The sequence below is a fragment of the Pelophylax lessonae genome, assembly GCF_965119305.1.
Source record: "Pelophylax lessonae genome assembly, chromosome: 3".
Lineage (NCBI taxonomy): Eukaryota > Metazoa > Chordata > Amphibia > Anura > Ranidae > Pelophylax > Pelophylax lessonae.
In genome coordinates this window covers 599,579,056-599,603,157 of record NC_138770.1, presented here as the reverse complement: position 1 = coordinate 599,603,157, position 24,102 = coordinate 599,579,056, and the positions used below count along the sequence as shown (strand labels likewise).

The 24,102-nt window shown below is 40.5% G+C and overlaps 1 protein-coding gene across 1 annotated transcript in view; it reads left to right on the top strand.

The window, feature by feature from the left end:
• Positions 1-8,879, top strand: part of LOC309550632 (calpain-13-like) — a gene marked incomplete at its 5' end in the record, with an annotated part of 108,343 nt that extends 99,464 nt beyond the window's left edge. Inside the window, 4 exons of the mRNA XM_082250970.1 lie at positions 3,291-3,369; positions 4,685-4,801; positions 5,926-5,981; positions 8,759-8,879. Of these exons, the coding sequence (XP_082107096.1) occupies positions 3,291-3,369; positions 4,685-4,801; positions 5,926-5,981; positions 8,759-8,779 (273 nt within the window). The 3' untranslated portion in view covers positions 8,780-8,879. The remainder of the gene's footprint in view (positions 1-3,290; positions 3,370-4,684; positions 4,802-5,925; positions 5,982-8,758) is intronic.
• Positions 8,880-24,102: the final 15,223 nt, after the last annotated feature.

Below are 24,102 nucleotides of genomic sequence, written 5' to 3'. Positions count from 1 at the left end.
TCCAATATGGGACGTAGGGTCCATTACACCTGAAATGGATAAATAAAGGCATCTGGAAAAAATTCTGCCTACCAGTAAAACCAGTGTAGCAAAAGCCAATACACCTTGGAGAGATTTAATTTCTTTTAGTGTCACTTTCTTTTTTTCTAATAAAAGTTAACAACAGCTGGGTTTAACCACTTTTTGCCCATGCTGTGGCCAAAAGACAGCTACAGCATGGGCTTCCAGTGCCAGGAGGGAATCTATAGACATCTAGCTAAAGGGATGAGGGTTTAAAACGACCCAGCACTTTTTCAAACCTATCCAACTCCCACACCCCCTCTTGTTATCTATAGACATCTTCCTGTGCTCACGCTGCTCCCGCACCCCCTGTGGTGCATAGGCGGCATACTCTGTGATCGTCGAGTCCTTCAGACTCGGCTGATCACAGATCAGGGTAAAGGGCCCTTTACCTTTGACAGCTGATCACGGAAGTAAACAGAAGCCACTTATGGGCTTTTTTTCTCCTCACGCTGACAGTGTGAAGAGAGAAGCAGAAAGCAGGTAACCGGCTTCTGTTCCAGGGACATCATTCCCAATGGTGCTGCTAATCCGTGCCATCTATAAGTGCCCACCGGTGCTGATAATCAATGCCCACCAATGCTGCTAATCAGTGCCCACCAGTGCTGCCAATCAGTGCCCACCAGTGCCACCTTTTAGTGCTCATCAGTGCTGCCAATCACTACCTATCAATGCCTCATCATCAGTTTCACCTATCAGTGCTGTCTATCAATGTGTGCCACCTCTCACTGCCCTTCAGTGCCACCTTTCAGTGCACATCAGTGCCAACTATCAATGCAGTCGAATCAATGCCTCCTCATCAGTGCCCACCAGTGCTGCCTTATCAGTGCTACCCCATCAGTACCCATCAGTGCAACCTATCAGTAAAATTAAAAGGTATTCAATAAATTTGCAAGGAATGAACTGAAACCATAAACAAAAAATCATCCAAATAATGAATAATAAAAGAAGAACCTGATTCTTTTCAAATCACCCATTCTATAAAAGAAGGATTTTAAAATAGAAACAGAAAAAGGAGCAACCCATGGGAAGGCATTCATGAAAATCAAATTTTCCTTTAAAATAAATCCCCAATGAATCAAAACAGCTGGGTGAATTGGTAGCAGTCTGAACAGTGCCATCTTAAGAGCCTTATGGGCTCCTGGGCAATGCAGTGCACTGGGGCCCCCTGCCGAGCAGCGATAGCCCGGCGGCCAATGGGAGGGGTGCCTGGAGGAAGAGGGCGGGGCGAGGAGGAGTCCGGAAGAGGTGAGCGAGGACATGCATTCATCATGGCAAGAGAGCACAACTACCTGGAGTATATACCTTACTATATATTGGTCCCTGTAATATGTATATAGTAAGGTATATCCTCCAGGTAGTAGTTGTACTCTCTTGTAGTATATAGTGTTCCCTGTAATGTTTATATAGTCTATATACATATTACAGGGAACACTATATACTACAAGAGAGTACAACTACTACCTGGAGACCTTACTTATATACATATTACAGGGAACACTATATACTACAAGAGAGTACAACTACTACCTGGAGTATATACCTTACTATATACATATTACAGAGACCAATATATAGTAAGGTATATCCTCCAGGTAGTTGTCTCTTTTGTTGATGGAGAGAGAGAGAGTGTGAAAAAAAAGAAAATCAAGCAGCCTGGCAGCTGGGCTGGCTGCCTTACCTTTCACAACGGCTGCACATGAAGAGAGAAGTTGGGTGGAGGCGGAGCCAGTCTTCTAGGCGCGTAGAGGGAGGACGAGCCGATGAGGAGGATCCTCCTCCGCTGTGCATCATGGGTCTGCTCTGCTAACGTCACTGGTTGCTAGATGCCAATCGGCCTGGCCTTAGCAACCAGTGTGCACTGCAGTGCAGGCTCGAGCCACCGCGGACAACAATGGGGGGGGGGAGCGGCGGGGCCCGGCGGACAACAGGGGGGCCCTAGACCACCAGGTAATTTGGATTCTGGCCTCAGGCCTGTTGACAGGTAATTGCCACCATGTGTGTGGGGCCCCTTGGCAAGTGGGGCCCCCGGGCAACCGCCGGGCATGCCCATTGGAAAAGACGGCCCTGAGTCTGAAAGCAGACTTGATATCTGCCTTTGCTAATAGGACCTTCAAACCTAATATTAAAAGTCAGCAGCTACAGTTTTTGTAGCCGCTGGCTTTTACTTTTTCGGAACCTGGCTGAAGCGCCTCTTTAAGATGAAAAAGTGAGAAGAATGACTACTCTCTTATTAGACTCAGCCTGTGGTTTCAATTAGACAAATCCTGGCCTAAGGCAGGCTGCATCTGCTGCGGTTTGTTTAGCTAACCCTTAGTGCTTTTAAATCCGTTATCATGTATTGAAGAATTATTTTTAAATCAATAAATAAAGTTGTGCAAAATATACTCAGTGGGACTTACGTAAGTCAAAAGGGCCCCAGTTACTGTGCACAAAAATGTTTAGTAAATCAACAAGTGCATTTTCAGCATTTCTTTTATAGAGACTTTTCTTGTTCAAACATTTTATTGAAGAATAGAATGAGTATACATAGATAAGGAACAATTAAGAACATTCCCACCTGCAGGGAAAATAGGACAGGATATATAGTAATACAATGCAGTGACAGGGACGCAACCCTTAGTGGAATAAGGTTTGCGAGTGGATACATTCAAGAGGATCATGTATTTTATGTCTTACAGATATAAAAGGCTATAGGTAACAGTATCATAATTACAGATACGTATGGTAACAGGATCGCTGGGTAACCACTCACAAATTGAAACTCAAGAGAGAGCAAGTGAAGAAAAAATGAGAGTACTATGGTCTCCAGTGATTAAAGCCAGAGAAATGGGGGGATTATCATCATCTTTAGGTTGGACCATGGGGTATAGAGACATTTTTTTAAACTAGCAAATGCAATAACATAAAATTTGGAAAGAAGTTTTATTAGAGAAAATATATAAAATAGCAGTTACAATTCTTTAAACCTAAAGTAAAACAACTAAAATATAATCACCCAAAACCACTATAATTTACCTGTGAGTGAGAACTGCTTGATATAAAAGGAAGTCCTGTGTGGAAATGATTGAAAACCGTTATTAAAGTCAGTTTTTCTCCATTTACAAACAATGCAAAGCACACATCGGAGTGAGTAATGACTGTATCAATTTTCATGTTATAAATCCACCAAATGCTAACGAATTTCCAACTAAAGCATTTACACTGACTGATCAAATTATGTCTTTCAGGATATATTTGCCGACATTGATAGTAATCGCTGTGGTTTCTTAGGTTCAGTGGAACTCCGCAAAGCAGTGAATCGAACAGGTGCTATGCAGACCTAGTCCCGTCTACTTTAATTTTATTAAATTACTTGTTCTTCACATTTTTCTTTTCAGTAATCACGAACATCTAAGAGGTCAGCACTTACCTTAAATAGAACACAAAGGAAAATGACTCCACGAATGTAAAGCAGGACCCTCTGGGGTCACATGGTATCTTTTAGTGTGCCTGCCTCAAGCTTGATCTGCCTCTGCAAAATCACAATATAGGCTGTCATTACTGAATATAAAAATATGGAATACCTTAAGGTTAACATTCAAAATATGTGCCCATTAAAACACTTTATAGTTTCTCTTTTGAAGGAATCTTTTATAGATAAAAGTTTCCTTTGAAAAAGAAAAATCTGAGTTGTTCAATAAAGCAAAGAAAAGAACATAGTGAAATTAAATAGAAAGGGCAGAGTATTTCCGGGCCCAGCTTCAGAGTTGGGTTGTCCTGGATGATGCAGAGATCCATGATGACGTTTTCTACATCAATACACTGTTAGTGTAGGGTGCTGATCTCAACTTGACACCTTGCACTTCCAGTCTTCTGGGTTTTATGACACTGTGCATCATTGAAAAAAACTGAGGGCATCTTGTGGTAAAGAAGAACAACTTCAGGGGATAGCCCTGGATTAGTGGTAAGTATTACAGACAGAGCTGGTTTAAAATTAAATAAATAAACCTCCGTGGGGACAGTAAAAAAATATAGCCCAGATTTAGACTTAAAGTGAGGACATATTTTAAAGTGGAAGTTTAGTCAAAATCAAACTAAGGCTAAACCTTCTCCCACCCCCATTCTAAGACTATTCTATCTTGTGAAAGAAAAGATGCTTATACTTACCTATTTTAAAGCTGATCCGGTCCAGTCACATGATATCTCCAATGGCGGCTTTAATGAAGAGAAGAGATCACCAACAACAGCTGGCATACTCTCCTCTACACTGAAGCCGGCGTTGACACTTGATCATGTGATGTGGAGCCGCTTCAATATAGGTAAGTATACGCATCTTTTCTTTCACAGGGTAGATAGCATAATCTTAGAACGGGGGTGGAATTAGGTTTAGCCTTAATTTGATTCTTACATTTTCCATACATTCTCCTAAACATTTTTAGTTACTGTATTGAATGCTGAGATTAGCCATTAGATATGGGGAGATTATTTATGGCAATGAGATTGGTTTACTATGAGTAAGATTCTTTCATTTAGTCAATTGAATATTAAATATAGAAATAAGTGTTCACCTAGTAAATAATGTATAAACAAGATAATATTAAAGTCAGATTTTAGAATGATGAATTGTGTATTTACCATCTAGGGCTTAACATCAGCAATGAATTACTTAACCAGATGATTGCTCGCTTTGGGGATTCTGAAGAAAAACTGAACTTTGTAGACTATCTGCTGTGTATGGTGCGCTTGAAAGCTGTTTCAAGTAAGTTGTGCCAAAGAATAGATTTCATTTATTTAACAATTATTCCTAGAATTTAGAACATTTGGCATAACAAGTAAATGAGTGTAGAACATTCGTTACTTTTGAAATGAGAAATGAAGGGACGCTATGTTTCATCTTGGTCTCATGTGTGTCTTCCAAATGTTTACTAAAGTGTTGCTAAATACACATGCCAAAGGGAGGGTAATAGGATCTAATTTTGGGATTTAGGTCCTGGGAACTTGTGATGTAAATTTAAAGGATTAATGCACTCAAAAAGTATATTTTATTTAGAGGTGAAGCCTGATAGGCTGGGTCATCCCCTTTCTTCTTATACGTCTTGGATATTCCAACAGCCAGATCTATCTGCCCTAATTCCCCACTCTGTTTCTGTCTGCCTAAGACTTATGAGTACTCTTGCCCACCTTTGTGTGTTCCAGCTCCTCCTGGTACAAAATAAATCCCATTGTTATCACTAGTAGAGATTTTCCGCAAGGCTTCTACTATTTCTGAACCTATGCAATGACTAAAGATTGAGCCTCCACTAAGATGGGAGAATAGATCCTTTCTGCAAATAAATCTCTGGCAGTGTTGGGACCCTCAATGTTACTTACTGTCCTAATTCTTGAATATAGGAAGTCCAGTTCTTGGATGTCTTAGGGATAACTCATCTTCCAGTTGCCACCAAAACCCTGTTAGCTGGTGGCTGAGCCTAAAGGGAGTGGTGATGTCACGTGACAGTGCATCTGAGGCATCTGATGGTTTGGATTATCAGGAACTTGAACAATATTCCCCTCACCCAACATGCAGGTCAACTTTATCTTTTATGAACCAGTAGTATAGAGCACTCCGTTATTTCCACCCTTTTATATTTTATCAACAGATAACCTGATCAATAGAAGAACAGTGATAACCCCCATGAGGGTCCCAAAGTAATTATTTTCTCCTCAGACATTGCTATACAGTTCTTCATTGGGGTCCTGCAAGCTCAGCATTTGCTGGGGCTTTTTTTACTCACAACATTTTTTAGATCAATTGCAGCCACATTTTCAGATAACGTAATCAGTATTGTAAGGTTGTTACACATTGGCTTACAAATCTCTGCTGTTTCCTCTGAACATTTGCAGAAGCCTTCTTCGAGCTATCAGGCGATGGGAAAGGAGTTTACATTTATCAGGAAAAGGTATGTGCCAAGTGTTGTTGTTCAAGTATTTGATAACAGCAAAGAGTAATGTGCAAAATAGCAAAATATGGTATCATGCAGAGACCAAATCAATGTTACTGCAACAAAGTTAATTTCTGATTTTGCGCACTGCATTTATTGCAAGGCTAAAGTTGGCTACACACTTTGATTTTTAAAAATTTTCCAAATCTGTTATGAATTTTCATACAGCTTTCAATCCCAAAGTGAACAAATGGATGAACACAACCCACAGCAACAATCTCTACATAGTTAAATTATCCGTTTTCAACTTGGCACTAATGTATATGTAGCCCTACAATATTTTCATCAGACCAAAGATTAAAAACATGCTGAGTGGGCCACATAAAATCAAACTATATTATCCTGAAAATACTTGAATAAGGTACTGCTGGTGTCGACATTGCAAGAGCATCTAATTGAACTAGAGTGATAAGAAAGCCCAAGCACAGATGCATTTTGTTTTTTGTTTTTTTTTGGGGGGGGGGGGGAAGTTAAACAGTCGAATTAACAAAAACGTTTCCGCGGCTTTGGAAGAAGGGAAGTTATTTTTTTATACAGTGAGTTCTTTGTTTGCACAATTACACAATCATGTTTTCATTACAAAAAAAGATGATGGCTTACCACATACTGCAATGGAACCTGACATAAAAATACTTGCATATGTAGCGCTACCGCCCCAGGAGCTGCTGATAGATTTGGGTCCTCTGCTCTTGTCACTTGCTGTGTGAGGTCTCAACCCCACTGACACCACCAGTATACCTCTCTGTAAGTCTCAGCAGGCATACAAGAGTTATGCTGGCCATACATGTACAGAATTTCAGCCGTTTGCAGACTGAACGATTATTCTTCGGTCGAAAGCGAGTTGGCCACTAACTTACAGAACAAACTCTTTTACATAATCGTTTTCATGATCATAATGATCGTTTGATAACATGCACTATATGAGTCAGAATATTATTTTCGTTTCAATTTTACCATACACATAAAAACTTTTGTAGAAACGATAATAGTTTTCGCTATGGATCCATCGACATTAGCCGGACACACGGTCGAAATTGTCGGTAAACTTGTGTTCACTAACGGCCCGATTTTCGAACGCTCTTTCCTAAAACAACCATTTTCGGCCGAAATTCTGTGCGTGTATGGCCAGCATTAGACTCACAACTCTGTAAAAATAAATAAACAGACTGTATTGGCAGGTTAGAGTCAGAAAAGTGTCATAGGATATATTGGCATGATGAAGTCAGCCAGCATAAACACAATAATAAATATACGTAATTAGCTGCACACAATCCCTTATGAAAGCTTCATACTCCACATATACTGTAACCCCCTAGGGCATAAACAGTAGCTCTCTCACATAAATGAGAGGAAATTGCCCCAAGTAGCAAACAAAATAACAACGTGGATCAACTATGCCACATGAGAGCTCTCAAACAAAGGGGCTAGGTTTAAGCCTAAGAAATAAAGATTTAGAGTAGAACACAGATCTCCCCTTAGGGTGAAGTGGCCTGAGTATAGTCTGTGGGGTGGATCTTCTGCAGGCTTTGTTGGGGTCCTTTGAAGATGTTGGCGCGCAGGGAGATTGGGGTGTGTCTATAAACTGGGTGTTGTGGTATCTTATCTGAACAGCTAGTCTTGCAAATGGAGGGGGATCTTTAGGTGTAGATGAATACTTTAATGCAAAGGCAAACCCAGTTGCAGCAGTTGGATATACAGTAAAGGTGTTCACGATTTCAGCACTCTGGAAACAGAACAGTTAACCTGGCTACATTGGGCCTAGCCTAGGACAGTAAAAGCAGTTTGCATTACAGTGGGCGTGGGGTCTATTTCTGCAGGTTATTTGCAAAGAATAACTGGCAACATTCACAAGGGTTCAGCTTCACTCTGGGTATCTGACTCACTCACCACTCTCTCTGTAATTCTCCTGGGCAGTTGGTTGGAAGGAGGGTGAGGGCCCCCCTTACTTGTGGATGATCATCACTGGAGTGGTGCGAGGTGGCGAATACCTTTGGATTTCTTTCTCTAGCTCGCTGACAGGTCTATGTGATGGTAGTTTGGATCACAAGCAGGTGTCTCAGGGTAAGCAGTGGAGCAGCCAATTGTACAGTGACCTCAGTTCAGCTCAGCCACCTGGTCCGGGATACAGCAGCATCCAGCAAACTCAGCTCCAAAGCCTTTCAGCACAGCACTTCTTCTGTCTTACTCTCTCCGGTTGGTGCGCTCTCCTACTGCTCGGGTCCTTCTTGGTCTTTTGCTTTTATCCGACCCCCTACTTCCCTCAGATGTTACAATCTCTCAGAGTGCCACAGCACTCCTGGCACTCCCAGCAAACCCGACAGGCTGGTTGTACAGAAGTCAATTCGAGAGCCCGACTTCTGTAGAACCAGCCTGCAAATAAATGGATTGAAATTCAGCCAGTCACTGCTGAACCACCTGAATTTCAATCCATCTATGGCAGGCTTCAGCCCATAAGTGTGAAACATGTCCGGCAGTGGTTGTCACTAAATGGGGATGAGTTGTGTTTACGAAGCTGACAGACATCATCGGTGTGAAGCTTCTCCTTTTCTGTCAGTGCAGTTAGATGCACCAAGGAAGGAAGTGCTCTTATTGAAGCAAGCAGGCACCCTCAGCTTAGGTAATGTTGTAACTCACCATCAAAAAAAAGGTACATCAACTGTAAATGACATGAAATTATAGTTGCCTATTGGTCATTTTTATTCCTGACTGTAAGTCATGATTATTTTCACTTTCAGTTTATGGCACTGATGGTGTGAAGAATAATAATTGGCGTTCCTCCATCCGTCACAAGGAATCTCAAACAAGATTAAGCCCTGCCTGTATCTACATAAATTCTTGTGTCTCAAGTGCGACACCACGGATATTAATATTTTAGAGAAAGGCTGCTGGCCTCAGGAGAAGAAGCAATGAATGCTGGGTTCACAGCGATGGTGTTACGTATGTTTGATTTGTGTTGGTTGGTTCTACTTTGATATGTTGTGGAAATGTAATACAATGTTGGGTTGTGGTGGGTGGCAAGTGCTCTATTGAGTCCTCCACCCTTTCATTCTGGTTAACCCTTTGTTTTTTTGGTGGCTTTATCATGTTTCCTCCATTATTTTCTACTAAAAGTATACAGTATCTTCAGTAAGAACACATTTTTAATTATTTTTGGGCAGTTTTGAACGATACAATATGTTTACAGTTTTACTTGTCTGCTGATCCATTTTTTATATTAAAACATTTCATATTCAAACTTGTAAATACTGATCTTTATTTCAATGATTGAAAAAAAACACTGCAGAAATAGGTTCAGTTATTGAGAGTCTGTTTTCAATTTGGTCAGGTTTGACCTATAGAGTTTCACTGAGAAAAACAGTGAAGCATCTGTTCTGTGCAGCATCATTTCAGAATCTGAACCTGTATAGATAATGAATATGTATGGCTACACCTATGTACATATACTATATATGTACACTGTGAAGTATATTTATGCAAAAGGATTTAACGCTTTAAAACTCAAGATTATTTATGCTAATCATTTATGCTAATCAAGAAGCCCATCATTTCCCTTTCAAGACATATATTTGGGCTCTGGCTGTTTTCAGCTCAGTATCACTCTAGAGCCCAGACTCTGGAAAAGCCAGAAATAGAGATTTGGTTGATGTTTTGACATGGTTAGTGTTAATATTATTGGTTATGTTATATACCTCAATAAAATTGTGACATACTTTTTTTCTACATTGATCTCAGTGTCGTTTTTTGATCAAATTTACAATAACATACCCCTTGAATGTGCTATGTTCCACAGGAATGTTCTAAGGCACAAAGCAGTCTCCTGAAGCTGTCCACCAATTAGCAATGCAGTATTTGTTATATACTCTCTCTCTCTCTAAATATATATATATATATATATATATATATATATATATATATATATTTAGAGAGAGAGAGTACAGTTCAACTACCTTTTCCCGCAGATCCTTTGACAATTATTTTGCTTTCCCCATGACTCAGAATCCAGAAACTTTAGTACAGCACTGGATGAAAGATGCAAGAGTCTGTCAGGAGTCCAGAAACTCATTGACCTTTTATACACACACACACACACACTAATTCCAAGCAAACAGATCACAGGTGAAGATGGTTACCTTTAATAGTAATTGAAACCCCTTTGTGTCAACTTGTGTCCATGTTATTGGGCCAAAATCACTAGGGTATGTAAGCTTTTGATTAGGGTAATTTGGGTAGTTTCTGTTGTCATTATGATTTAAAAAGAGGAAACACAGGACTCTGTGAATGCCAGTCAAGTTCCTCCACCCCAAACTCACTCATCCATTTCTTTACGGACAAAGGGTGGTTTAACTCAATATTGAACCTTTAGCTGGCCGGGCACAGTGCGATTCCCCCCGCATTGTACACACCGAGCAGTAAAGAAGTCAGATCACCAGCCGGGCTTTGCGTTCCCAGGACTGGCTTTACAGAAATAGAAATTCTTTTGGCAGCCCTGAAAAACCATCCAAGATGATCTACTCTAAAGAGAAATCCGGGAGTTTATCTGTGAAGCGTGTTTGACCTTTATGTCATACGGCATTATAGGTCCATACCATCTGGTGAGCGCCCATTTTATTTGTTCAATTTTGGTGACGGGATCTGAACACTTTACTGACCATCTTTACCATTGCTGGATCAATCCTTCACTTTTGGGATCTAAAATGCTCTACAAATATTAGTTTATATGGGACTTTATTTTCACCTTTCACTTATGTGTTTACATAACACTGTATCTTATTCTTACTGGACTCTTATTATTGCCATGTGATATGTTTATATGATTAACCACTGTTAATTAATTGTATTGTTTGTGAATGTTCTTAGTTCACGTATTATATTTCAGCGCTGCACATATTATTTATCTTGAATATTGAACCCTACAGACTAAGACTGTGATACCATTAAAGTTCATGTGCGTGTAAAGGCAGGCGTAGTGTGTATATGTGTGTGTATATTTACATACGTAGGAAACCTGTCTTGAGTAATAGCATGCAACTATCGATAAAGTGCAGTTAGAAAGTTGCTGCAAAAAGGCTGAAAATTAAATAAACAAATGCAGTTTAGTTTTTTTATTTGAATTTACACCTGCATAAGCCCAAGAATTATTTAACCACTTGCCGACCGCCCCACGCAGATTTACTGATTGTGATTATGTGCACGCGGTCTCGGCGGTGTGCGTGCCGCCACCGGAGCCACGCTCCCGCCATGAGTAGACACAGCGGGGGCAGACCGCTAAAGGAGTGGGCTCGATCACCGCCGGCCTTCCGCGATCTTTGGCAAAACTGACAGGAGAGCCGTTTGGAATGTAAATAATCTAAGATGGCTCTCCTGTCAGAGAGGCAGGGAAAGACTGTGTGATTCAGCCGATCTCTTTCTGCCTCTGTTTAATCCATCCCCACACAGTTAGTAAGTACATCTAGGGAACACATTTAACCCCTTTAATCACCCCCAATGTTAACCCCTTCCCTGCCAGTGTCATGTATACAGTAACAGTGCATATTATTTAGCACTGATCACTGTATTAATGTCACTGGTCCCCAAAAAGTGTCACTGGGTGTCAGATTTGTCCGCCACAATTTCGCAGTCCTGATAAAAATCGCCGATCGCCGCCATTACTAATATAAAAAAAAAAAAAGAAAAAGTCCATAAATCTATCCCATAGTTTGTAAACACTATAACTTTTGCGCAAACTAATTATTATACGCTTTTTGGGATTTTTTTTTACCAAAAATATGAAGCAGAATACCAATTGGCCTTAACTGATAAAAAAAAAAAGATTTTTTAAATTTTTTTATTAATAATGTTTTATAGCAGAAAGTAGAAAATATTGGTGTTTTTTCAAAATTGACACTTGTTTTTTTGTTTATAGCGCAAAAACGAAAAAACCGCAGAGGTGATCAAATACCACCAAAAGAAAGCTCTATTTGTGGGAAAAAAGGACATCAGTTGTTTTTGGATACAACGTTGTGCCGAATTGCAAAAAAAGACCTGGTCATTAGGGCGGTGAACTTCGGTGGCTCTAGTGATTAAGGGTTTTTTGGACCTAGAAATTTCCCAGTTGTCGGTTAAAAAGCACATTTATATTAATGAAAATATAGCAATTCTGGATGCAATACAACATTTTGTTTGGCCCTAATTAAATTATGTATGTTGGGGCACATGTGACAATTTTTTAAAATAATTAGCTGTTTCTGTTGAAAGACAATTGGCAAATCTAGTTCCAAAGTGGTAACAAAAGAAAAGAGTTTTCAACAGTTCTATAGAGACAATTTAACAGCAGAACTTTTCAGATCATAGAGATACCTTTTTATAAGGCCACTGTTCTGGGACTTAGAATGTCAGTGTATCATTGTTCTGAGACTAAGGCAGTCCATACATGATTCATTTTCTTTCATTCAGCCACCAGGTTGAACAAAAGAAAATTATTAAAATCCCCCATCCCTCCTGTGGAGCTATTGTCGTCTGACAGTGGGGAGGATTCCCTGATCAAAAATAATGAACAGATTCCTCCAGCCACACAAGCAAGGTGGATGGACAAATTATACCCATTGTGCTATTGTATTCTGACAGAGGGGACTCCTCCACTATCAACATATACTGATCAACTGTAAAATATATGGACACTAGTGTGCTGCTACAGCTGGCTGATGGGAAAATGCCAGGGGTGAAGACGTAGTGACAAAAAAATTGCTGCTACCATCAAAATCAAGTACCGTTTTTTCTGGCGTATAAGAATACTGGGCGTATAAGACGACCCCCCTAAATTTCAAGTTAAAACATAGGTTTTGGGCTATACTCGCCATATAAGACTACCCCCCTTCCAAAGCAAGGCAACACCATTGAGAAACATCAGATTTCTCATAGATCTCCAAGGTACCCTAGTACTGTAATACATGTAATATCTCCAAGGTACCCTAAGTAATACCAGTAGATGTAATTTCAAGACGCTGGCTGTGCAGGAATCCTGTACCGGTATACCGTATGTACCGTAGCTTCGGCTACATACTGTGTACTGCGCTGAGCCAATCACAGTGAGCGATGTATTCTATTATTGAATGCAAAGCCTGCTCGGATTGGCAGAGCTAGAGAGGCGGGCTGATGTTACTCCGCCAATCTGAGCAGGCTTTGCATTCAATAATAGAATACATCGCTCTCCCTGATTGGCTCAGCGCAGTACACCGTATGTAGCCGAAGCTACGGTACATACGATATACCGGTACAGGATTCCCACACAGCCAGCGTCTTGAGAGATTACATCTACCGGTAATACTTACGTTACCTTGGAGATAATATACTCGGCGTATAAGACGACCCCCCATTTTTGGGGGATTTTTTTTAAAGGTTCAAAAGTAGTCTTATACGCCAGAAAATACAGTACTCAAACCTTGAATATAAGATTAATTATTCATGTGAAGGTGGTGCGCTATTCTGAATATAATGAAAGATTAGAATAAAAATAAAGAGTGCTAATCAATTTGTAAAAGCATATTCAAACTCACACAGCTAATAAAAATATATAAGCATATACATATGTGCCAATCATGCACCGTGCAATAAATCCAAAGTGGTGTGAATAAGTTCATACAAAAAGATAACAAATGACAATGTATTGTGAAGAGTATTATCCAATAAATAGTACATCTGTGAATCACTTTTGATATGCAGTGCTTCTTCAAAATAACTTCAGTGCTCAATGTGCTAAATTCATCCACCAGGTGTCCACCTTTGAGTGCCGTGTGTGCTCACCTGCAGCACAAGGGTAATATGCAGTATATAGTAAGCCAATGCACCTGCGGGAGTCCTACGGTTTCCCTGGTATCCTCCTCATGAATCAGACTGGGTATGCTCCACGGTTATATGTATGTGAACAGAATGATTTCATAGTGAAGTAGGTTTTTAAAATATTTATTCACTAAAAGATTATCATCTAGAACACTCACATTTATGTAGATATAAAACCGCATAAGATCCTCATCTCTACATTTCATGTGCAGCTACAATTCCCGACCATCCAACACAAATTGCACTGTGGACAGACAAGGCTGACGTCACTGGCTCCTCCTACACGTTGCGTCACTAGTCACGTGACTTCTTGAAGGTAGGAGCTCAGTGACAGATGCCGGATTTAAGCAGTATCCAGCGCTGTACAATACGAGTCAAGGTGTATACAATCAACCATTTAAAAATGATAAATGACCTAATAATAACATCTACAATCTACAACTACAGGCAGACAATTCCCAATAAAGGATTGTATTTCCTGCAGAACCAAAGGAGTAGTTTCTGTTCTCCAATGCCCTTTCCAAAAACAATATGTAGGTAGAACCAAGAGACCCATGTGGAAAAGGATAAAAGAACATGTACAAAATATTCAAAAAGGCTTTCCTAAACATATCATATCAAGACATTTTGCACAGTATCACAAAAAAGATCCAGCTATGTTAAAATTCTGGGCAATTGACAAATTCAAACCCCACTGGACGGGAAGCAACAAAGTCATTGAATTAAGTAAACGTGGATCTTACTGGATTTTTGAGTTAGGTACAATCGAAACCCGAGGCCATAATATTGAGTTTGATCTGAATTGTTTTATTTCAGATTTTTAGAATTCACCATTACCTACTTATATGACCACTAGATGGAGCCAAAATTCTAACCATCTTGATCAATATTATCTGTCCTTACCCATACTAACCATTGGAGGGAGCCAGACCCTATAATGCTTTGACCTATATAATTTTATTATAAAACATAATTCATTAATGCCTTTCAAATATGTATTTAGGTTTAATAGGATCCTCGTTGTTGATATATTGACCTTAAAATCGTGAAGGATTTATGGGTATATTTTAACCCATTTTTATTTTTATTTTATTATTTGTATTTTTATTTTAGTATGATTTTTTTTATTTTATATGATTACTTGTGAACATCCATCCAACACCCTTTAGATAATTACCCTGATGGAGTAAAAATATCCAGATGTTATTATTAGATAATGTATAATTTGTAAATGGTTGATTATATACACCACGACCACGATATTGTGCAGCAGGAGTGACGTTATCTCAATAATCAGAAGTAGATGCGCTGGATACTACTTAAAATTTCTTACCCTGAAGAAATCATGTGACTAGTGAAGCAACGCATAGGAGGAGCTAGTGGCGTCAGCCTTATCTGTCCACAGTGTGTCCAGTGTTGGGCGGTCGAGAATTGTTGCTGCAGATCAAAAGTGTAGAGATGATGATCTTATGCGGTTTTATATCTACATAAATGTGAGTGTTCTAGATGATAATCTTTTACTGAATAAATGTTATAAAAACCTACTACACTATGAAATCATTCTGTTCACATACATATAACCGTGGAGCATACGCAGTCTGATTCATGAGGAGGATACCAGGGAAACCATAGGACTCCCCCAGGTGGATTGGCTTACTATGCACTGCATATTACCTTTGTGCTGCAGGTGAGTGTGCATTGCACTCAAAGGTGGACACCTGGTGGATGAATTTAGCACATTGAGCACTGAAGTTTTTTTTGACGAAGCACTGCATATCAAAAGTGAGTCATGGATGCACTATTTATTGAATACTCTTCACAATACGTTGTCATTTGTTTTCTATTTGTATGAACTCATTCACACCACTTTGGATTTATTGCATGGTGCATGATTGGCACATATGTATATGCTTATATATTTGTATTAGCTGTGTGAGTTTAAATATGCTTTTGCAAATTGATTAGCACTTTTATTTTTTTTTCTCATCTTTCTTTATATTCAGAATAGCGCACCACCTTCACATGAATAAATATACTAATCAACGCTGCAGACGACTGGCCCATTGGCTGCAGCTGCTGATTAAAATTTTCCAACATCCCTGTTTGGCAAAAGTCAAACTTCCCAAATTTAAATCCTTCTTTGGCCAGCTAATGTTTGCATTGTTCTAAAAACCCCAAGTGTCAATTGTTCTGAGGCTTTAAGTGTCAGTGTGTTATCGTTCTGTAACCCCCAAGAGTCAGTGTGCCATTGTTCTGGGACCCCCATGTGTCAGTGTGTCATTGTTTTCCGGGACCCCAATGTGTCAGTGTGCCATTGTTCTGGGAAACCCATGTGTCAGTGTGCCATTGTTCTGGGACCCCCATGTGTCAGTGTGTCATTGTTCCGGGACCCCAATGTGTCAGTGTGCCATTGTTCTGGGAAACCCATGTGTCAGTGTGCCATTGTTCTGGGACCCCCATGTGTCAGTGTGTCATTGTTCCGGGACCCCAATGTGTCAGTGTGCCATTGTTCTGGGAAACCCATGTGTCAGTGTGCCATTGTTCTGGGACCCCCATGTGTCAGTGTGTCATTGTTCCGGGACCCCAATGTGTCAGTGTGCCATTGTTCTGGGAAACCCATGTGTCAGTGTGCCATTGTTCTGGGACCCCAATGTGTCAGTGTGTCATTGTTCTGGGACCCCCATGTGTCAGTGTGTCATTGTTCTTGGGACCTACATGCGTTGTGCGTCCTTGTTCTGGGACCCCCATTTGTCAGTGTGTCATTGTTCTAGGACCCCCATGTGTCAGTGTGTCATTGTTCTAGACCTCCAAGTTTCAGTGGGCAATGTGGCAGGTTGTCATTGTACTGGAATCCCAAGTGTTGCCATGAGCTGAGAGGTAGACAACAAAAACAAATAATCCATCCCTCATGACAAGGTTAGTGTCACATACCTGGTAGATGAGCCTGAAGTGATGAAGAAAGCCTCTCTTCCAACTCCAGCTTGGGGCCCCTGGTAGAGTGGACAGGTGACACAAGAATGAAAAGTGACATGAGTGAGGCTTTTCCTGCAGAAAAGGTGAGCAGGGTGTTCAAGCTGGAACAGAAGAAGGTTGACCCTGGTCCAGCAGGGTAAACTGGCTAGGTGGCAGCAGACAAACAGCAGGCTTGAACAAGCGGGTACTGGCTAACAGCAGAGAATAGGTAAGTGAGCTTGGCCTAGCAGCATACAGGTGTGATCAATCACTTGCTGGAAGCTGTAAAGTGCTCGGAGCAGATTGCTAGGCAGTGTGTAGAAGAGCAGTAGAGTCAGATATGCCGGTTCAGAGACTGGTAATCGGATCAGGTACACACACATAGACTGGAGCATGGTCAGGATCCAGGCTGAGGTCAGTAACGAATAAGTGACCCAGTGGCAGCAGGAAGAAGGCAGAAGTGAAGGTCAAGAGCAAGCCAGAGCCAGTACAGGCAGAGTTAAATGAGTGATCAGGACAGGCCTGGTCAGTAAGTGGTTATCAGATGCAGATAATAGATCACAGTTTTTACAGAAAATGCTGTAGGTGGCTCAGTTTAAATACCCTGCCTGGCACCAACATAAGTGATAAATGCGTGAGTATGTGCACGCAATTTTGCACATAAATGTGCGGGAGCAATGTGGATGTTTGTTAACATGTGCATGTGCACCTTGTGTATGACTATATGTCAGCCTGCACCTGCACACAGAGATATGTCTTCAGGAGACATCTTCCCTGCTGGCATGCCCTTCCTGACATTTAGAAACAATGGACTTGTTAGACCAGGACAAAAAGACCCTAGAGGTGATATAATTAAAGTGGAATTCCAGTCAAATTCTAACTAAGCCTAAGGTTGGCCATACACTATACAATTTTCCTGGTCAACTTTCCTTTAGATTTACCAAAACTATATAATATAAGGTCAAACCTAAACACTTTCACTTTGTATGCAGTCAGACAGGCTTTTCCACTACATAGTTGAAGGTAAATCTAAAGGAAATTGAATAAGAAAATTGTGTAGTGTGTGGAAAACCTTAATCTTCTATCTATCCTGCAAAAGAAAAGATGTGTATACTTACATATTCTAAAAACTCTCTCCCGTCACATGATCAGGTCCTAGCACCAGCTTCAGTTTAGAGGAGGGACAGCCAACAACTGATGCACCATAAAAAGCCTATGAGTGACATCATCGCGCAGGCTCTGCAGCCATTGTCGCTGCCTCTCTTCTACACTGAAGCCAGCGCTGGCACTGAATCATGTGACAAGAGCAGATTCAGAATAGGTAAGTATACACATCTTTTCTTTTACAGGGTAGATAGAATAGTCTTAGAATGGGGGTGGGAGTAGGCTTAGGCTTAGTTAGAATTTGACTGGAGTTTCACTTTAAATTGGATGAACATATCAAATGACAATATTAAGAACTAACTAATTAAGACATCAGCTGAGTGTGGAGGGACAATTTTGTGGACAGTAGAAGAAGAGGTTAATTCATTCCTTCTTCCTTCCATGGAGGAAACACATGGTGGGTGTGCATATTGGGTTTTTTACCTAAATATTGCATACTATTTTACAAAGCTCAGACTAGATGGTTCAGCATTTCTGGGCAACAAGGGCTATAGTCATGAATATAAGGACATTAAATTTAGCTTTTTTCTGATTATTTTTACATATCCAGTTGTATAACCTTACCTTTTTGACTTGATCCAGATCCTTGCAGTAAACATGGTTGTACATTAATCAGTGATCTTTTCACACCCATACTGTTCACAAGTCAATTTTATTCATGTGCAGTAATTATTGACATCTTTGAGTCACAAAGTTCATCATCAACCCCCGGATCTTGCTTATTACTATACCACACCTCAGATCTCACAGGCAATTATTAAGAAAACCAAACTTTTTTTTTTTAAATGGAAAACAAAATATCAAAAATATTTGTAATAACAAATAAGTATTTGTTTAAAGAAGCCAATCAGACTTTGTTTCCCATCATTCATCTTCACCCTAAAATTTATCACGGGGTGTCCAACCTTTGGCCCATGGGCTGCGTGCGGCCCAAGACAGCTGTAAATGTGGCCCAGCACAAAATCGTAAATTTACCTAAAAATGTTGATTTTTTTTCTTAGGATTTTTTTGTAAAAATGCATTTACAATTTGTGAACAGATGCGGTTGAAGAAACATATGTTTTATCTTCCCCAAAAAATATCCCACTCTTCACAATCACACCTTATTCATGTCATCAGTTTTAGGCACCAGCTATATTTGTGAGCAATATTTTCATGGATGAAGCACATGATGGGCAAAATTAGAACAAAAATATCTCATGAGCACCTTGAGAATTCATGGGGAAATTCTACTACATCCACTACATGTGGATGTTTGTTAACATGTGCATGTGCACCTTGTGCATGACTATATGTCAGCCTGCACCTGCACACATCCATCCATCCAAATATTAATGCGTTCATTTATTCAAACAATCTTGCATTAGTTTTACTTTTATACTAAAAAATATTTTTTAAAAATGAAGTTTTATTACTTAAATATATCTATATCAGTGATCGTTAACTTGTGATCTGCCCAACTTTTTCTACTCATCAGCTATGCTTAGGCCTTGTGCACACTGGACGTTTTTAGGCTAAGTTCACATGTAGGCGTTTTTGGGGCGTTTTTCTGCTCTAGGATCAGCTCAAAAACGCCCAACAAGACAAATCCTATTCATTTCAATGGCCCCTGTTCACATCTGAGCGTTTTGACGTTTTAACCACTTAAGCCCCGGAGGATTTGGCTGCTAAACGACCAGGGGGTATTTTGCGATTCGGCACTGCGTGACTTTAACGGACAATTGCGCGGTCGTGCGACGCTGTACCTAAACAAATTTGACGCCTTTTTTTCCCACAAACAGAGCTTTCTTTTGGTGGTATTTGATCACCTGTGCGATTTTTTGATCACGCGCTATAAACAAAAAAAGAGCGTCAATTTTGCAAAAATAACAATATTTTTCACATTTTTTTGATATGAAATTCCCCCCAAAAAAAATGTAAAAATCAAAATTTTTTAACATTTTCAGCCAATTTGTTTTATGCTACCTATTTTTGGTAAAAAAATCGCAAAAAGCGTATTTTTATTTTTATTGGTTTGCGCAAAAGTTATCGCGTTTACTAACAAAGGGAAAGATTTTTGTCATTTTTGTTGTTTTTTTTTTTAACGCGTAATGGCGGCGATCTGCGATTTTTTTTGCGGTACTGCGACATTGGGGCGGACAGATCGGACCCTTGACTGACATTTTTGACACTTTTGGGGTTACCAGTGACATTTCTAAAAATACACTGGTAGTGAAGGGGTTAACTTTATTTGAGAGGGAGGGGCTGTGTGTGTCCCTAGGGGCGTGATTCTTACTGTGATTGGCTGTGACTTGAGGTGTAAGGACACTGATCAACGGTTCTACATAATAGAACCGTATGATCAGTGTTTTTACACCGAGGAGAATGACAGGCAGCTTGTTTACACAAGCTGCCTGACTTTCTCCCACTCCCCCGACAATCGCCGATTGACCGGCGGACATCGGGTCCGCCGGTCACACGCGCGGGGGAGACCGTGACCGCGCGGGAGCGGGAGCGCGCCTCCGGCAGCGCGCGCTCGCTCCCCAGACCCTCCCAGGCTAGTGACGTTAATTAACGTCACTCTGCCTGTGAGGGGCTGACTGCCGCAGTAAATTTACTTGCGGCGGTCGGCAAGCAATTAAGCAAAACGCCCAACGCTCAAAAAAGTACATGAGCTTCTTTTTGGGCAGATTACAGGAGTTTTTATTTTTTTCCATTGGTCACTTGTCAACCTAAAAACTCCTGCACAAAAACGCTTGTAAAAACGCCTGTAAAATTCATGAAAAATCGTCCATAAAAACACCTGAAAATAACAACGCCAAGATGTGAATGTAGCCTTACAGCTTCTGTTTTTGGCTTCAGGCATTTTTGTCTGCAGCCAGTAAACTCCCAAGCATGTTATCCTATGTGTCCATGCACACATAGGCTGTTATCAGCGTTTTTTGGCAACTGGCTGGAAACCCCCCCAGAATTAGTGGGTTTTAAGAGGAGTTTTTCAGCTGTAAAAACGCTCTAACTCTGAAAAAAGCTTAAAAACGCTGAAAAATGCAGCTATTCGGTACTTGTCAGCTTTTGTGGGAGTATAGTTTTGCTAAAAAAAACGAAAGAACCCAACAACTAAAAAAAAAAAGCTAAAAACGCTGAAAACCGCTACTGCAAAAACACTGCAAAACTCATTCTACAGCTACAGCTTTCTAAAGCTAGTGCTACTTGCGTTTTTTTAACGCCCAGTGTGCATGAGCCCTTAATGTTAGTGTATTTTACGCGTGACCCAAGACAATTCCTCTTCTACCAATGTGGCCCAGGAAGGTCAAAAGGTTGGACACCCCTGATTAGGAAGATTAGTGTTGAACTAGATGGACTTGTCTCTTTTTTCCACCAGACTAGCTATGTAACTATGCAGGGCTGCTTTTAGAAATCACGGGGCCCCACACAGCCTACCTGGCTGCCCCCCTGAATTTATCAAGAAAATATTTTTACTAAATATACACTAAAATCATTATTAGCGGACACAAACATAACAGAGAACCTGTGTGAATTAGCCATTTTTTAATTGTTTTTTACACCTTTTTGTTTTTTAAATGTAAACAATTTTACCAATTCTTTTATTTTACATTTTTTTTAAAACTATTTATTAATGTTTAATTATTTATTTTTTTAAAATGTGTTATTTTTTTTTTACAGGAAAGGGAAGTCTGCGGCGCTGCGGGAGGGGGCAGCACAGTGAAAGGGGGCTCACGGGAAGGGGGGAGGGGTCAGAAGCAGGCAGAACAGGGAGAGCGATCAGTGTCAGAGAGGCAATTACAGGAACGATGCTCTGTGTCTGTTTCTCTCCATGCAGCAGGTGAAAGCTGGCAGGAGGGGGAGAAACTGGCTTTCAGCTGATGCAGAGAGCTGACAGGGCTTCCTTCTATATTTGCCCCTCCGCCCAATCGCACTGATTCCCCGTGCTGTTGGGGCCCCCGTGTGTGCTCGGGCCCCCTACAGGAGGACTGGTGCCCCCCCCTATCAGCGGCCCTGTAACTATGTTATCTAATGTGATATCAGATACTGTAGATTAATGACAAATCTAATAAATACAGCTGTCTAATACCATATTGGGCATGACTACCAGGTTTACAAATTCTAAAAAAATAATCAACTAATGATCTGAAAATGGAAAGCCTATTTCTCAGGAGGATTGGCATCATGCTTCACTTCACTTGAAAATAAATCATTTTTTTGGAAATATGTTGCACAATTTCTGCCCTGAAGAACCTGCCAGTATGAACATTTCCTGTTTCATGTTGACAACACTAGAATTTAGAATCGGCGTTGTCAACCACTTCCTGTAAGAAGGTGACAATGTAGCCTTTCCGTTATCAGCATGCGGGAGACTTGTTTGCAAAGCACTCAAACCACCTTCATTTCACCTTCCCTATTGACTCCAATGCATGATGGTGAAATGTTGCCAAATTGTTGGTAAAATTTCAGCGAAGTGAAAAGAGAAAATTGTAATTGCTGCAATTTTCTTTTCCTCATGCCAGTCCATGTATGCTGCCATGTTGGTGACAGGAAATTAGAAAATTGTATTAAATATTTATCTTAATTTTCCATTCCTGGTGCCAAACCGGGGCAGCATACATGTGTGGGTGTACAAAAAAACAAATGCTCTCCTAATTCTCAGATCATGACTGCACGTCCAACCTCTATCTTCTAGAGTAAATTAGAGTAAAGCCCCGTACACACGAGTCGAAATTCGGCCGGGAATTTTCGTCCGACGACCGATCTGCCGATTTTCGGCTTGTTAGTATGATGCTTCCGACAACCAACTCCGACTTTTCGGCCGAAAAAATCCTGGTGTGCAGGCTATAAAATTTTTGTCGACCATCAAAACACGTCCGATTTTCGTCTCATTAGTACAGATTTCGCTGGGGAAAAATCTTATGAGCAAGACTAGGCATGCTCAGAGATGAAAGAACACAAAGAAAGCAATCCAACACATGACATCACTTCTGAAGTAGAATTCTGTCGTGCGGGAAAATTTGTGTGAGGTCTAGAGCACATTCCAACCAACAGACAGGACTCTGGACAAAAGACGGAAGACCGGTCGGCGGAAATTCGTTGCGTGTGTACGAGGCTTTAAGCTGGATACACACTATACAACTTTTGTTGGTAGATTTCCTTTAGATTTACCTTCAACTATGTAGTGCAAGGGCCTGCCTGATTGCATTCAAATTGAAAGTGTTTAGGTTGGATCTCATATTATATGGTTTTGGTAAATCTAAAGGAATAAATCTAAAGTAATGTGTATAGTGTGTATTCAGCTTAACTGCAGTCTGTCGTGGGTGGACTGAGCACACAGCAGGTTATTATCATCTTATAAGGAAGAGAAACATCAAAATGTAACAACGGGTCACCCATATCACACTTTCGCTGTGACACATCCACCTTCATCAGATAAGCCAGCAAGTCTTGCCACTTGCTCAGACTATTTCTGTCAGTTCCGGTTTAATTAGTGCTTAATTCCTTAAGTCATGTTTCAGCTGCTGAACTTGTTTGAAAATGGCTAAAAATACCAACCGAACTGTCTTCTCAATACCAGCAGCCAAAGGATTTCGAGCAGACAGGGAGTGGACAAACGGTAATAAAAAACTATTTTGAGTCAAAGTTATAAGGCTGGTGTTAGTCCAAGTGTACCTGTCACTCTTTCTTAAAGGGTCAGTCCACACAACTTTGATATCTCAGTGTTTGGTGGATGCTGATGAGTTAAACCCACCTGACACATTTTTCTGTCTCCCGAGGACTATTGATGAGTTCCTGGCTTTGTACACCTGCTGTGCCCATTATGAGAAGCTAGAACACACAAAGGTGGAACAAGACCATACAAAATTACCAGCTGGACAGGAGCAGAGTCAGTAATCTTGTCAGGAAGATCTCATTGTAGACCCAGGTGCCCAACCTGTGACTCATTGGCACTTTTGTGTGAGTTTCGGGACCCCTGCAGTCAATGACTGTCTCCTGAAGCATTTGTTCAGCCTCCAACAACTCCTATAGTATGTTTACAGTCTCTGACTGCCTCCTGCAGCAGATCCACAGTCTCTGACCATCTCTTGTATCACGTCTTCAGCTTCTGACGATTTATTATATCATGTCTTCATGTCTGCAGTCTCTGATCGTTTTCTGTACA